This window comes from Mustela lutreola, chromosome 5, assembly GCF_030435805.1.
Source record: "Mustela lutreola isolate mMusLut2 chromosome 5, mMusLut2.pri, whole genome shotgun sequence".
NCBI lineage: Eukaryota > Metazoa > Chordata > Mammalia > Carnivora > Mustelidae > Mustela > Mustela lutreola.
Window position 1 is genome coordinate 31,410,734 of NC_081294.1, and position 16,987 is coordinate 31,427,720.

The 16,987-nt window shown below is 40.4% G+C and overlaps 2 protein-coding genes and 1 non-coding gene across 3 annotated transcripts in view; 2 read left to right on the forward strand and 1 right to left on the reverse strand.

The window, feature by feature from the left end:
- Positions 1-16,987, reverse strand: part of DAB2 (DAB adaptor protein 2) — a 172,366-nt gene that overhangs the window by 146,005 nt on the left and 9,374 nt on the right. The window lies entirely within an intron of this gene.
- Positions 7,463-7,596, forward strand: LOC131832903 (small nucleolar RNA SNORA70). Its single transcript, XR_009354247.1, has one exon. It is a non-coding gene; the product is annotated as a small nucleolar RNA SNORA70 (small nucleolar RNA).
- LOC131831688 (large ribosomal subunit protein uL16-like) lies at positions 7,608-8,036 on the forward strand. The gene has a single exon (XM_059173863.1). The coding sequence runs from the start codon at positions 7,657-7,659 to the stop codon at positions 7,957-7,959; it is 303 nt and encodes a 100-aa protein (XP_059029846.1). The 5' UTR covers positions 7,608-7,656; the 3' UTR covers positions 7,960-8,036.

The window sequence follows — 16,987 nt, forward strand, 5'->3', positions numbered from 1 at the left end:
AGCCACAAGGTGAGACACCTCTGCGGTGTGACTTATGCCCCAGTCTCCTGCGCACTGGTCAAGGCTATGCTTCACCTGAGTCCCCAACCTTTCTTGGCTCTTTCCCCTTCACTGTCCCGCTTACTCAGCTTCCTTTCTGGTTTATCCTGAAGAGCTCTCCCTCAAATCACATTTATCCGAAACCCTTTCTTAGCTCTGTTTTCAGGACCTCCCACCCAAGTTGTGCTGATGATCGACTATGATATCTAAATGAGGGTTACAGAGAGCTAATACACAGGTGTCTAAAGCCTGAGGAGGACCCCTATCAGAGTTTCTACAGGCAAAAGGGGAAGTTGGGGAACTGAGTCAGCAGCAGTATCTAAGGAAAAAAAATCAAGGTAAGAATGTTAGAAAGAGAAAAGAATAAATGAAAGAAGATGGGATCGGGAGGGAGACAAACCATAAGACACTCTCAACCTCACAAAACAAACTGAGGGTTGCTGGGGGGAGGGGGGAGGGAGAAGGGGGTGGGGTTATGGATATTGGGGAGGATATGTGCTATGGTGAGTGCTGTGAAGTGTGTAAACCTGGCAATTCACAGACCTGTACCCCTGGGGATAAATGCATTATATGTTTATTAAAAACATTTAAAAATTAATAAAATTAAAAAAAAGAATGTTAGAAGAAAACAGCAGTGCTAGACACATTACTTAAAAGAATTTAATAAAGTTCACGAAGATTACAGAGGCAGATGACAAAATGTTGCTTGAATTTAAAAGTTTTAATACACAAGAATAATGAAAATCTGGAGAACACAGAAGAGCAAAAAAAAAAAATGTCAAAGTCACTTATAATCCTACTATTCAAATATAACAACTATTTTAGTATATTTCATTCCAATTTCTTTCTGTCTATATTTGTGTTTTATTCATATGTATCTATTTACATATATTTTTACACTGAGAACTGCTATAGATACAATTTAATATTCTGCATTTTCTTCTTGAATATTGCATACACTTTTATGTCATGTAGTACTCTTTAAAATCTCATGTCCAATGCCTACCTAATATTAAATTCTACAGATTGACATTACTTTAAATAGCTTTAAATACACACCTATCATCAGAATGTAGGTTACCATAAGTCTTCTGCTGTTTATAACACTGATATAAAGAATAATAGCCTTCTACATAAATCTTGGTGTTCATTTCAGACTTTCCTTTATAGCCTACATTTATAGTAGTAGAATTACTGGTCGAGCGCCTGAAAATTTCAAGTAAACTGCCAACTTATGTTTAAAATTTGCCTGCAGTGCAGGAGTTATTTTCCAAAAATGATGTTTCAATTTATAATTGCTCCAACAAGCACGTCATTTTATAGCACCAATATCTACACCCTATTTTATCATTTAAGCAAATTAAATGAGAGCAAATTCAGTACATGAAAACTAATTTTATAGTTAAAATGGCATTCCTGTGTGCGCGCATGCGCGTGATGCTTGGCCCTTGTTTCCTCTTACTTAAAGATGAAGGTTGTTTTTGTTAACTTTGAAAATCAACATGTTCGGGCGCCTGGGTGGCTCAGTGGGTTAAAGCCTCTGCCTTCGGCTCAGGTCATGATCTCAGGGTCCTGGGATCGAGTCCCGCATCAGGCTCTCTGCTCAGCAGGGATCCTGCTTCCTCCCCTCTCTCCACCTGCCTCTCTGCCTACTGTGATTTCTGTCTGTCAAATAAATAAAATCTTAAAAAAAAAAAAAATAAGCATGTTGTTGACTGTCTTTTCCCTTTTTCATATGCCTTATTCTAGCCTAGAAAAAGAGACCCTAAAGAAACCCTAAGTTTGAAACCAAGAAAACAGTGAATTGAATTGCCAGAGGCAGAGGGAAGGAAAAGTAGTCCGTCCATTCCTTGCTTCCGAGGCAGGAGGCCGAAGCAATCCGTTGAATTCTTCCACTCAGCTAGAGTAAATTGATTCTTCACTCAGTGGAATTGTCTTAATATATTGACAGATTACATCACAAATGCAACTACTGTATGCTTTGTCTTGGCGACATTTCATCCCCCAAATGAACCTTAGCATGCACCTCAGTGATCAAGGAATTGTGACCTAGATCGGGGGTCTTTATAACAATGAGAGCATGTGAGTTGGTGTGGTATAACAGAATTTAAATTAAGGTGAAAATACATAGCAAGAAGCGTGCCAACGACTGAATGATGGCTGGTGGGTTGGAAGGGGAAACCTGGAAGGCAAGGAGTCTGAAGAAAAGTGCACAGGGCGGGGCCACATAGGACGGGGAAAGGGAGCAATCCAGCCTCAGACTTTTCTCCTATTTCCTAAAATGTCTCTTAAGGAATTGGGTCTGGTGTGTTCTTTATTTTTGAATGCACCAAGGGACGTGCTAGGTCATCATTCACTTACTCATCTGATATGCATGCTATTATAAGTAGCCCCCGAATGCTTTATGTATTTGATTTACGGCAGCGAGCAAATTGTGCATGTGTGTGTTCGCTGTATGTACGCCTTTGGATTTGTGGACGTATAATTTCAACAACACAACGGCATTGTTAATTTTCTAACCAACTGTAGGTTTTGTCAACAGTGTGGAGACCAGAAGAGAACAAAGAACAAAAAAGAGACATGTGAGAGAAACAAATAGGGTAGGAGAGGAGGATCCCTGGAATAAATGGGGAGGAGTGGAAAGAGGAGTAGAGGAAGGGTCAGGGCACATGCCTAGCAAAAGTCCGCCACAGGGAACACTCTGATATGAGGCAGATTTAAATTCTCTATGAACAAACAGACCATTTCCCGTTTGCTGCTTCTTTGACACTCAAATTCATAATGGTGGCCTTCCCCACTAGGTGCTTTCCCTATGCTCCTATTATGGTTCCCTTTCTTTTTTCTTTTCTTTTCTTTTTTTTTTTTTTTCTTTTTTCCCTTTTAAGTATGGTGTTGTCATTTTATGACCCTGATGCTCATAAATTTCACACAAAAATATATTTTGCCACATAGCTTAAATGAAATACTTAAAAAAATTTTTTTAAAAGATTTTATTTATTTATTTGAGACAGAGAGAGAGAGAGGGAGCACACTCAGAGGGAGAGGGAGAAAAAGACTCCTGGCTGAGCAGAGAGCCAGACCTGGGGTTCAATTCCAGGACCCTGAGATCATGACCTGAGCCGAAGATAGACTCTTAAATGACTGAGTCACCCAGGTGCCTGATATACTTTTGAAAAAAACAAAACACAGTTTGAGGACTTGCAGGCTTTGCTTGCCTGTCAAAAATAATTTGACTAAGTTTTATCTTTGAAAACCTGTTCAGTTCAGTCAAGTAATGTTGTCTTTTAACTAAATTGTGTCCTGGAAACCAGTTGCTCTGGAATTGCGCACAGTTTTATTTACCTCTGCCCTTTGTTAAAATATGAACCCCACCAAGCTTCACTCCCCAAAGAGTCATGGCTGTGTCAGATTGAACCCTGTCAACTTTCATAGTCTCTATCTGGTGATTCAGAAATTTAATATGCCTTAAATATGAATTTGAAGCTGATGTTTATCAAGTGTGCACCATATTTTATCAATTCCCTAAGTTTTTTTTTTTTTTTTTAAGAGAAAAGACTTGATGTCAAAGGATATCTTTAGGTGGCAATCCTTCAGGCCATTACTTTCTTTCTTTCTTTCTTTCTTTCTTTCTTTCTTTCTTTCTTTCTTTCTTTCTTTTTTAAAGATTTTATTTATTTATTTGACAGATAGAGATCACAAGTAGGTAGAGAGGCAGGCAGAGAGAGAGAGGAAGGGAAGCAGGCCCCCTGCTGAGCACAGAGCCCAAGTGGCTAGATCCCAGGACCCTGAGATCATGACCTGAGCGGAAGGCAGAGGCATTAACCCACTGAGCCACCCAGGCGCCCCATCCTTCAGGCCATTTCTGACTTGTATGTGAACTCTTCAAAGCCCTTGGGTCTCTGAATTGCTCAGTGGGTTGAGTGAGGCATAGATGGTGTCTGAGATGGGCTTCGTGGTTCCCAAAGTGTCTGATTTTGCACCTCCTCCTCTCAAGGTGCAGTCATGGATATGACTTCTTTAAATGACCTGCAGGATAGGAATTGAGCCTATGGCTACTTGAAACACTCTTGTAGAAACATTTTTAATGAGCTGACCAGTAGACCGTTCAGCTGAGGTAACTTTGTATTCCATGGCATGGTTGATTTAAAAATCTGAAGCCAATAAACACATAAAAGACACACCCTACTTTAGCTGCGTGTGGTTATATGCATGTATGTGCATGTGTGTATGGCTTTGACATACATGTATAGTATCTGTGTGTATGTGGATAATTTAGAAATCCTGCTTTAGCTATATGTTAGTTTTTTCACTTTGACCATATAATTCTATTTTAAACATGAAGTAAGATGGCTTAAAAATATTAATTATAGAAGCCAAGCTTCTCTGAGTCATGCAGTGACCTTCCTCCGCCCTACCCCCACCCGGCCGCCTCCTCTGTTACTTTTGTGCACTTGGCATAACCCGTTCTCCTTAATGAGACAGAGATTTCCTTTCCAAGAAATGAGTGCAAGCTCTAGACTGGAAAGATTAAAATGCGAATGGGTGGCGTCTGGCTCACCCAAACTGATTTCTCCAGGTGTGCGTTACATATGTGCTGTGATTTTGCCGGTAGCTGAAGAGTCATTATTTTTCAGCAGCGCTGTCTCTATCTAAGGGAGTAAGAAGGACTACTAAGTAAAAAAAAAAAAAAATAGTCTAGAGAACTTGCACCACTGAGAGTTTTTATACTTTTTCCTTTTGGTGGTGGGAGGATCAGGGTCTTGCAAAGGGGAAAGGAGCAAGAACTTTGTACCTTTGGCTTAAACATTAAACAAATATATCCATCTAAAATGTTTGTCCTAAATGAGTAGCCTGATGAGTGCAGCTTCAGGAGACGTTGGAATGGGTTCCCTCCAAGTCTGAAGTGGGCAGAAGGCGCTGTTGTTTTTTCATGGCGGACGTTTGATCTAGAGGAAGTAAGAGGCTTTTTGTCTGAGTCTAAAGCATTCAAGGGGACGAAAACGGGATTACAGTATCTGATACTGGACTCCTTATTGTTTGTGTCACAATTTAAATCATTTGTTCACAGTTGGTCACAAGACCTCAGTCTCTATTCCGTGCTAGGAGAATATGCTTTCAAAAAAACAGGAAGCAACCCTTTAAGTAATTGCAGATTTACAGTGACTACAGGCTGATCCCTGCTCTTTGTCGCTGTTTTCCGGTTTCAGTCGGGGGGGGGGGGGGTGGAGGGGGGAAGTGACAGGGAGGAGAGAGGGTGGGGGAGGCGACCCTCACAGTGCTGGCTAACGGAGCCTAGCCTCACCTTGCTGGAGGAGTGATGAAAACACTTTAAACAGTTGCCAAACAGTTCAGTAGAAAATATTTGACATCTCACCTACATCAACAACCAAGAGTTAAAGGTTAAATCACACACACTCAAGTGCTGGGGAAAAGGATATGTTTCTGTCATCAACTTTCTTTGTTCTAAGACCTCCCTGTGTCAACAAGGAGATAGACACGTTCTCTGCTTGGAGCCACCAGGACAATGGAGGCTGGTTCACAGTTTGTGCCTGGAGACTGATCTACTTCTAAGCCTTTGGAGTTTGCTTCTAGTGACACGCGGGCTTCTTCACGGGTCTTTACGTGTATCCAGAGAGCTCTGTCTTTAGAACGAGGTGCTCTTTCTCCACCTGGTTTCTTGAGACCCCAAGCATGAAGCTCTGGGTGGAAGGAGGAGAACCTGGGAAGGGCAAGGTGGTTTTTGTTTGTTTGTTCATTTTTCCTTTTCATACATTTCCTGTGTTATTCCAAACCCCTGAGGCTCTGACTTCAAATCTGCTGGGTGGTGGGTCCAGGGGAGGTAATTTATAACAGGGTGCTCACACAATGGAAGGACGGACATTTAATGCTTTCTACCAGGAAAAAGAAAGAACAAGGGGCAGGAGAGTTCTTGAAAGTTTTAAGTTGAAATGGGTGAGGAAGAGAAAATATACGCAGATGACTAAGATGAAACTATTGCCATGGAGACCAACAGGTGTGTCATGAAAGGAAAAGAAATTATCTAGAAAAATGCTTCTTGTTTTTTGGTGATCGAGGTCCCTTTGGAGAATCTGGTACAAATTATGGATTCTCTGCTTACCCTGAAGTTTACACCCGTGTTCGGGAGGACCAGAGACTCTTTGATGACCCTCCACAGAAGTTTCAGCAGTCAGGGGGCCCCGGGTGGTGCAGTCATTAAGCATCTGCCTCTTGGTTTTGGCTCAGGTCATGATCTTGGGTTCAGGAGATCGAACCCCAGGTCGGACCCTGTGCTCAGTGGGGTGTATGCTAGAGTTTCTCTCTCTATCCCTCTGCCCCTCCCCACGTGCTCACATCACTCTAAAATAAGTAAATAAATCTTAAAAATAATAATAATAATATGGGGCACCTGGGTGGCTCAGTGGGTTAAAACCTCTGCCTTCGGCTCAGGTCATGATCCCAGGGTCCTGGGATCGAGCCTCACATCGGGCTCTCTGCTCCGCGGAGAGCCTGCTTCCTCCTCTCTCTCTTTGCCTGCCTCTCTGCCTACTTGTGATCTGTCAAATAAATAAATTAAAAAATCTTTGAAAAAATAATAATAATAATAATAATAAAGCCTTAGCAGTCAGTCCAGGGCTCTCGTTAGGTGCCTCTGATGTGGAAGGGAAGGTAAGGATAGGTATACCTGTTCCATAGTCAAAAGTACCTTTACAGCTAAAGATTCTTAAAATCAAGATTTTGGATCCCCTTCCCTAGATGGTGCTAGAAGAGCAATGCTTGCTCCTTCTACCTTTCTATTTCTTAAAGATGCTGTCTACCATCAGTTGCTAGATCCTTTTCATATGTTAATACTATCATTTAAGTTATTACAAAATTGCTGGCTATTCTGATTCCTGACCTGGAAAACATTTGCCCAGGTCTGTGAACTTGGCTTTCTGGTCTATTAGGAAGGTGTCTACTTTGGGATGGATACATTAAGCCATTATCATCTGATTCCATGAAATATCAGCATCATGTAGAAAGCAACCTTTAACCTGATTTGGGGTTCATCGACAATCTGGTCAATTTTCACATAGCATTACAGCTATTGCAGAATCCCCAAGTAAAATGTAGACTCACCACTTCTGAGCTACAGTGGTTTTTAGGCCTTGTTGTTTAATGATTCAAAAAAGAAGCACAGATTTTTATTACACTATTTTTGATAACTGAAATCCAATATAATTGCTTTTCTTTGAGGTATCATGGTTTTAATGAATTTAAAAATATTCCAAGCAGTAGTCCACAGGCTAGTCAGTCTGTCAAATGGGTCTATGGCCACAAAGTTAAAGAACACCGGGTAAAGAATGAGAGAAATAAATTTTCACAGGTGTTTGCCTGGCATTCAAGTTTGGTAGATTTGCCAGAACTATTTTAAAGGTGCCATTGTCTGCAGCCAATTAAGCCGACTGTGCTCTTTGTCTGTGGGGGCCCAGTGTGCCATGGCTGCAAACAGTAGCCTCCTCGGTAGTGTATGCAGTCTGTTGATTGTATGGGTTGCCCTAAGGGACCTTGGAGACAGCCCTTTTGGTGGATGCTGGGGTCTGACCTCATGGCTATCTCCAATTTAGGCTGCAGACAGGTATGCGGGGTGCCTTTGGAAAGCCCCAGGGCACAGTAGCCAGGGTCCACATTGGCCAAGTCATCATGTCCATCCGTACCAAGCTGCAGAACAAGGAGCATGTGATTGAGGCCCTACGCAGGGCCAAGTTCAAGTTCCCTGGCCGCCAGAAGATCCACATCTCCAAGAAGTGGGGCTTTACTAAGTTCAATGCGGATGAATTTGAAGACATGGTGGCTGAAAAGCGGCTTATCCCAGATGGCTGTGGGATCAAATACATCCCTAACCGTGGTCCCTTGGACAAATGGAGGGCTCTGCACTCATGAGAACCTTAGCACTACCCCTTCCCGTCATATTCATGCCCACCAATAAATCCAACTTCCTGTCAAAAAAAAAAAAAATAAATAAAGGTGCCATTGTCCTCGCACAACTGGGCTGTGGCCTAACAAGCCTGAAGATGTCCGCTCACTGGACAGTGGAATCTGTGACCTGGTGGGACGGGAGGGTTGGCTGATTTGGTTGCTAGGATATGTCTAGGTCTGCTTTGAGACTATTCTTTTTTCTTTCCTTTTTTATTATTGAAGTACAGTTGACACACATGACATTAGTGTGGCGTTGAGTCAGCCATTCTTGCAAGGTCGTTGCCTGAGCACTTGAGGCAGGAGCTGAGACTTCACGAAATCTATAAGGTCATGTGACTGTGTTTTTCTGTCTGATTGTTACTATATATTGAAAAGAGTGTCAGAACGTAGACTGAGAACTACTTTCATCACAGCAAAAACGCGGCTTGGTGTGGCTGTCGTGCCGGAAGTTTACAGATCTTATGTACCCGGGACCATAAGAGGCTATAGAAAACCTTGATAGTTTTGAACAGCTGAATTGATTTAATGTCACTTTGCCCTCTTTCTTTCTTTCTTTCTTTCTTTCTTTCTTTCTTTCTTTCTTTCTTCCTTCCTTCCTTCCTTCCTTCCTTCCTTCCTTCCTTCCTTTCTTTCTTTCTTTCTTTCTTTCTTTCTTTCTTTCCCTCTTTTTTAAATTGGTCTTAGCAGTAGGCAGTGCAGTGTTTTCCACGGGCAACTTGTTGGATCTTACTTTCCAACACTGCAAATCTTATAGCTATTTTCTTTCGTGTTGGGTGTTTGGCATTCTGTTGGCTGCCTTTGGCAAGTATATAAAATTTCATGGCATAAATTTTATACTTCTCGTTCATTCTTAGGAGACAGCATAGTGAGTGATTAAGAACATGAGCTCTAGAGACAGACAGTTTGGATTCAAATCTACTAGTTTATTAGCCAAGTGATGTTGGACATATTAACCTTTCAGGTTCCTTATCAATCCTCACAGGGCTGCCTGTGACGGTGTGAGAAAACACATGCCAAGCACTTAGATCAGAGCAGCATCAGGGTTCTAGTAAGAACGAAGAATTGTTAGATTTATCCCTCGCTCCAAATTCTTTTCCTAGATTTTTTTTTTCTCTGCTTCATGCCTTATGACTTCTTTTGTGCATTGAAATCTTGCTATTATACTAAATACATGTTTCATAAACCTCCTCCCTTCTTTCTGGCATCCTGACAGCAGTGAGGGGGATGGATTTGTGGAGAATGGGATTAGGAGTGTGAAAGTCAGTTAGAATAATATAAGAATAATCTATTTGACAGGATGATAACTAAACTCGTAGCAGTAGGAATGTGGAGGAAGAGAGGTATTTGCGATAGTTGCAGGATTGAATTGACAGGACCTGGTGAGCCATTTTAAGTGAAAGATAAATAATACGAAATCTGGGATAACTTCCAGTTTGCTACTTTAGATGACTAGGCAAATGATGGTACCATCCATCAGGTTCAAGAAGAGAGGTAGTGTCCAGGAAGTGGTTAGGGGTAGTAATAAACAATGAGTTAACTTTTGGCCAGGTTGAATTTGAAGATTTTTGTGGGATTATCAAGTGAAACCCAATAAACCATTGAAAATAAGCATCTGCCGTCCAAGAGAGCTTATAAGGTTACTCTTATAAGGATACTCTGGTTTAGGATTTAGCCGTGTATACATTTTAAAGAATACTTAGAGGTAAAATTGTCTGGTAATAAGTGAAAGCCATGGAGCTTTTGGGAAAGAGCCTTGAGGACAAAGGCCATGACTTGGTCATCTTCATCTTTCTGGTCCACACACTAGCCCTGTCCCTGGCACAGAAGAGATTCTCAACCATTTCTTTCATAACTTACCAGATGAATGAGTGAATGACTAAAAAGAAGAAAGCCTCATACATGACCGAGAAGGAGCAATAAGAAAGATAACCATGAACTAGAAGAGAGTGATTTCTTAGAAGATGGGGGAATCAGAGTTTTAAAACTGAAGATACAGTCAACATTTGGGGGTCTTGGATAACAAAACTGAGACCAGGAGTTAGTGCACTGTATGACGGAACCAGGACTTAAAAAAATCTAAAGTATACAAATCAGAGTTAAATTTCATGGTTACTTACCAGGAATAAATGTAAAATCCTAACTTAGGTTTAGAAAATCAAATGCATAAGTACCGGAAGAATATGACCTGGTTTAATCACATTCCTGGGGTTTAACAGCAGGCTGAAAGGTCAATATAAATGAATTCTAGAGTCTGGTTGCCAAGGCATCTAACTGGGCAATGCTAATAAAAATATCCAGTATAAGAATATTGAATATCCTGGTATATGTCACAGATACAGTTTGGGACAATGCATTTCAAGAGGAAAAGTTATAAAACTATTGGATATGCAGAATGAGCAAGCATCTGGAAATCATGCCATTCACGAGGAAGGACACGGTATGTCCCAGCTTCATGCTGCAGAGACAGTACTCTTACTCTTGGTAGTTAGGCTTCGATCAGAAGGTGGAACTATAGAAGTGGTAAACTGAGAGAATCCAACTCAGTTTGAGGAATTTTCTCTAATTAAGCCACTTTCAATGGAATTAGCTCGTAGTGGGAAAAAACAGTGAGCCCTCTCCTTTATTTATTGAACTAATAATTTGGGGACATCTACCAATATTGCTAAGACAGAGATCCATAGGTAGGAGGGAGATAACAGGAAACCAGTTTGATTCCTGCCCTACTGGGTCTTACATTTAGGCTCATTTATTTATCAAGTGTTTAATGAGACTTGTGCTGGATATCAGACTAGTCCTTTCCCTCAGGGATATGGTAAGAAAGGTTTCTGTTCTCATGGTCTTTACAGTCTGGCAGGGAAAAAGATATTAAGCAAACAAATATATAAAGTTGCAGACTAGATGATCATTTGTACTATGCAGAAGGGTGAATTCTAAAAGGGAGAAATTAATCAGGAGAACTAAGGAGGTTTGGTGAGTTGTGGAATAGTGTCTGTAAGATGGGTGAATTGCAGGTAAATATGGAGAGAACAGTACATGAAGGGTCTGTTTGCGGAGTGGAGAGAAGGCAGGAGTCACTGGAGCAAGGTGAGTTTGGTGAGGGCAATGTCTTGTAGGTCTTTGTGAGAGTTGGCTTTATTCTAAGTCCAATGGGAAACCACTGAACAGTTTTAGTGAGGATGATGATAAAATAAAATAAAATACATTAAAAACAGAAAGGAGTCCTCTGAATTCTGTGGGAATGCATCACAGAAGGGAAAAACTGGATATGGAGAAACTAAAGATTCCATTGCTTCAGACTGATGAGAAGTAATGGTGCTTTGTAGGAGAATGGAGGTGGTAGATGGAGCCAAAACATATTCTAGTATTAGTAGGCTTAATAGTAATTGGGAACCTGATTTGAATTATACTGATTTGACATGGGGAGTTAGGATGAGGAGGATTTGGAGAATAACCCTTAAGAATCTAGCTCCTATGACTGGCTGCACTGTGACAGGCATCTTTGGGGGAGCTCCACGTTTGGGGTGATGGGAGAATGACTATGGATATGAGTTCCTTTTGGACAGACGAGGTTTGTTGGGATGATGGTAGACATGCAAGTGATATCAGTTACAATCAAGTAAAGGCCAGAGAGTCTATGATGTGTCTGCTAGGGACAGGTTGATGATACTCCTTGGTGTTCAGGTATGCCTTTGATCTGTCTCCTTTCCACTTCCTTCTTTATCTCAGAGATGGAGAATTAGAAGCTCAAATATTTTGCCCTCATTTTGTTAACAGAAAATTGTGTGATAGTGACTCTTCAAGACCTTTCTTTTAAAAGAAGGGATTCAAACAGAAGCCTTGTTACCTGTGCTGATTCAAATCAGAGCTATAAAAATGTTGTTTTTCAGATTATCTGTGGTCTTTTACTTGTGGTATTTATATTCCTCATTCCTAGTTAGTGCTAAGGATGACCTTCGAGGTCTCTTTTTATAATGAAGATGTTCTCTAGAGGTTTGTTTTCTAGCAATCTCAGAGAACTCAGTGTAATATATGTTGCACATATTTCTTTCATTGAAGTATATCATAGAAGAATCTTATGTGAGAAATTGAGAAATTGCCCAGAAATTGTTAAACGTCAGTGTTTTCTGATAAGATGGGTGGTGGGTATGAGAGATATGATCATTAAGTCAGGGAAGATAAGCATCCCTATGAATTAAAGTATTGCTCAACAACTATGATTAAGTGCCAAAAGGTCTTTAAAATAAACACTTAAATATTAAGGAATTTATTATTATTATAAACTCTTCCAGCCATCAAGTAGGATGATTATTCTCCTCCCACTCCCAAAACAAGTCATTTTTCTTTATACAGTCTCTTGATCCTCTGCTTCTACACTTCATGCAACAATTGAGACAACCACCTTATTTCAATCCATCATCCGATATGTGGGCTCTTGAAATAGGGTTGGACCTGCTTTCTGGTTCTTCCTCTACCCTCCTGCACACTGCCATCAGAGCAAATTTTCTAAATTGCTTCTTGCATCATGCTTCTCCTGCATTCAGAATCCTCCAGTAGGTTCACATGTTAGGACAGTAAAAAGCCCCAGCTCCTGTGTTGGGTAGAACCTTGGTAGGATCTGGCTAATCTTATTGACTGTATTTTCTCTGTTCATTGTCCTGTAAACACACTAGAGTGTTTCCACCTCTGTGTTTGTTTATGTTGTTTCTTCATCCTGGAGTACCTAATTCCCACTGGACCTGCCCTATTCTCTCAAGGCCAAGACTGAGCTCCACTTTTGGGAATGCTCTCACGGCATTGGATCCTTACAGATTTTGCATTGCTTGTCACTTGCTTCCTTATATCATGACATATTTTGTCCATTTACATGTCCCACATTTCGCATCTGTGTTATTTTCCTCTACTGGGAGGGACCCCTCCTTCAGAGGCTTCCCTGCCCTGTTCCTCAGCAACTCTCTCCACAGTGCCTGGATGCCAGGCCTGAGGTCAGTGGGATCCTTGAGATCATCTGTATCTAGATTCAAAGCATTTTCCACTGAGGAAAGAACACAGGCTAATTGGAAAGCCTAGTTTTGGAAGTAAGCATGAAGAAAGATAGTTTTTGCCAAAGGCTCCAGAAAGTGTATTGTGCAATAAAATGTGTGGCATGTTTCTCTTTCTCTGTCTTTTGTCTCTGGCTCAATGTTAAAGCTTAGTTCCCCCTTTCTTGTACTGAATCATATTTTTCTATTTCCTTCCCGAATCTGTTTTTTCCTTTAGTCTTTCATCACCCCTAAGCATATGTCCCTAGTCATCTAAGATTCTTGTTTTCTCCCAAGACATCTGAATGAAATTGTTAATTTCATTGCCAAACATTTTCTCTCCTTTCAATTATAACAATTTCTTTTTTAGTTATTTATTCCTTAAACTTCATTTTTATTCATTCATATTTTTTTGCTGGGTCAAGAGAGACTTTGTCTCCTTCTCTCCCCCCCCACCCTGCCCACCTTCCCCCATCCATTCCTAAATTTTTCCCTGCTAAAGGAATGGACATTTCTATATAAAACACAGGTAAATTCAGGTTAAATGGAGAAATACCTGCTTCTTCTCCTTCTTGTTCCTCGCCAATCAGTTATAATTTTGTGTTCCTTTTTAATATTGTCTGAAGCTTTATCCAAAATTCAAGATAAGGTTTTATAATAAATTAGAGTACTCAGGTCTACTGATACTCAGTTTTCTCACTACATTACCTGTTATTTACATATTAGCTTGATTTCTGTTATTAATGACTTGGAACTATCTGATAATCAATGACTGTTTCGTTTGTTTTTGCCTGTACAGTCCTGCCATTTAAATCTCTTACGTCTGGAGGAAAACGTTGGAGTAGTTTCTTCACACGATATGCAGTAAACCGTACTGTCAGATACGTATAGAAGATGAAGGCTGTTGTCATTTCTAAAATAAATGAATGCCTTTCTTAGCCATGTAATTACATCAACCCTCTTAGATGAAGTGGTGATTTCCTTCCTTCTGATTAAAACGAGTTCTTGTCCTAACAGTGGTAATCTCATGGACTCCATTACTCAGCATTATAATAGGGAAGGATAAGCTCAGAATACTTGCTCAACTGTGAGCTCTATTTGACCCGAGACAGTAAGTTAGAAATGAAATGCATAATATTTAGGTACGTATTTCTCCTGTCAGGAGTTAGTGGGTTCTTCTCCATGCCTGACTGAGAGCAGAAAGTCAAACCACTTCTACCCTGAAAGATTCCCAGACTGCAAATAAAATCACCAAGGTGAAAATGCTACCTTTGCTCTTTAAGGCATGGTTTGAAACTATGCTTCTATTTCTTTTCTTTTTTTTTTTTTTTTGTTTTTTTTTTTAGACTTTAATTTTTTATTTTTTATAAACATATATTTTTATCCCCAGGGGTACAGGTCTGTGAATCACCAGGTTTACACACTTCACAGCACTCACCAAATCACATACCCTCCCCAATGTCCATAATCCCACCCCCTTATCCCACACCCCCTCCCCCCGGCAACCCTCAGTTTGTTTTGTGAGATTAAGAGTCACTTATGGTTTGTCTCCCTCCCAATCCCATCTTGTTTCATTTATTCTTCTTCTACCCACTTAAGCCTCCATGTTGTATCACCACTTCCTCATATCAGGGAGATCATATGATAGTTGTCTTTCTCCCCTTGACTTATTTCGCTAAGCTTGATACGCTCTAGTTCCATCCATGTTGTTGCAAATGGCAAGATTTCATTTCTTTTGATGGCTGCATAGTATTCCATTGTGTATATATACCACATCTTCTTGATCCATTCATCTGTTGATGGACATCTAGGTTCTTTCCATAGTTTGGCTATTGTGGACATTGCTGCTATAAACATTCGGGTGCATGTGCCCCTTTGGATCACTACATTTGTATCTTTAGGGTAAATACCCAATAGTGCAATTGCTGGGTCATAGGGCAGTTCTATTTTCAACATTTTGAGGAACCTCCATGCTGTTTTCCAGAGTGGCTGCACCAGCTTGCATTCCCACCAACAGTGTAGGAGGGTTCCCCTTTCTCCGCATCCTCGCCAGCATCTGTCATTTCCTGACTTGTTGATTTTAGCCATTCTGACTGGTGTGAGGTGATATCGCATTGTGGTTTTGATTTGTATTTCCCTGATGCCGAGTGATATGGAGCACTTTTTCATGTGTCTGTTGGCCATCTGGATGTCTTCTTTGCAGAAATGTCTGTTCATGTCCTCTGCCCATTTCTTGATTGGATTATTTGTTCTTTGGGTGTTGAGTTTGCTAAGTTCTTTATAGATTCTGGACACTAGTCCTTTATCTGATATGTCGTTTGCAAATATCTTCTCCCATTCTGTCAGTTGTCTTTTGATTTTGTTAACTGTTTCCTTTGCTGTGCAAAAGCTTTTGATCTTGATGAAATCCCAGTAGTTCATTTTTTCCCTTGCTTCCCTTGCCTTTTGCGTTGTTCCTAGGAAGATGTTGCTGCGGCAGAGGTCGAAGAGGTTGCTGCCCGTGTTCTCCTCAAGGATTTTGATGGATTCCTTTCGTACATTGAGGTCCTTCATCCATTTTGAGTCTATTTTTGTGTGTGGTGTAAGGAAATGGTCCAATTTCATTTTTCTGCATGTGGCTGTCCAATTTTCCAAGCACCATTTATTGAAAAGGCAATCAGACAACAAAAGGAAATTAAAGGCATCCAAATCGGCAAAGAAGAAGTCAAATTATCACTCTTCGCAGATGATATGATACTATATGTGGAAAACCCAAAAGACTCCACTCCAAAACTGCTAGAACTTATACAGGAATTCAGTAAAGTGTCAGGATATAAAATCAATGCACAGAAATCAGTTGCATTTCTCTACACCAACAGCAAGACAGAAGAAAGAGATATTAAGGAGTCAATCCCATTTACAATTGCATCCAAAACTATAAGATACCTAGGAATAAACCTAACCAAAGAGAAACAGAATCTATACTCAGAAAACTATAAAGTACTCATGAAAGAAATTGAGGAAGACACAAAGAAATGGAAAAATGTGCCATGCTCCTGGATTGGAAGAATAAATATTGTGAAAATGTCTATGCTACCTAAAGCAATTTACACATTTAATGCAATTCCTATCAAAGTACCATCCATCTTTTTCAAAGAAATGGAACAAATAATGCTAAAATTTATATGGAACCAGAAAAGACCTCGAATAGCCAAAGGGATATTGAAAAAGAAAGCCAACGTTGGTGGCATCAGAATTCCGGACTTCAGGCTCTATTACAAAGCTGTCATCATCAAGACAGCATGGTACTGGCACAAAAACAGACACATAGATCAATGGAACAGAATAGAGAGCCCAGAAATAGACCCTCAAATCTATGGTCAACTAATCTTCGACAAAGCAGGAAAGAATGTCCTATGCTTCTATTTCAATTAATTTATTTTTTGCCTTTCCTGCCCTGGATTCACTGCACTGAGACTTTGAATGTATATAGCTGCCCCTTGCAGGGACCTTGGCTTTCTTTAGCTAAGTGGCCTGAACTGTTACTTGAAACATGAGAGGTTTCCATGCATTTTGACGTTCCATAGTATACTTTGTCTTAGCTTGCTGTCTCTTCAGGAACTGAGCAAGATAAAAATAATATCAATGCTAAATATTGTTTATATTTATTAAGCACTTAATGTGTGCAAGGTCCAGTTCCACCCATTTTATATAAACTGCCTTGATTCATGATCACAATAATCCTATGATTGTTATAATATCTGTTTTCAGATGAGGAAGCTGAGACACAGAACTAATAAGCAGTTGGCTCCAAGTAGCTCAGAGCCACCCCCCCCCCCGCCCCCAGCCCCGGGGTAGCTGGGGAAAAACAATAACAACAACAACAACAACAACTGGACTCCATTTCCCACTATTTCAGCCACTACTTCATAATAAAACTATAGGGATAAAAAAGATAAGAATACTTCTATTTGGTGACAGGGATTGCTGGCGAG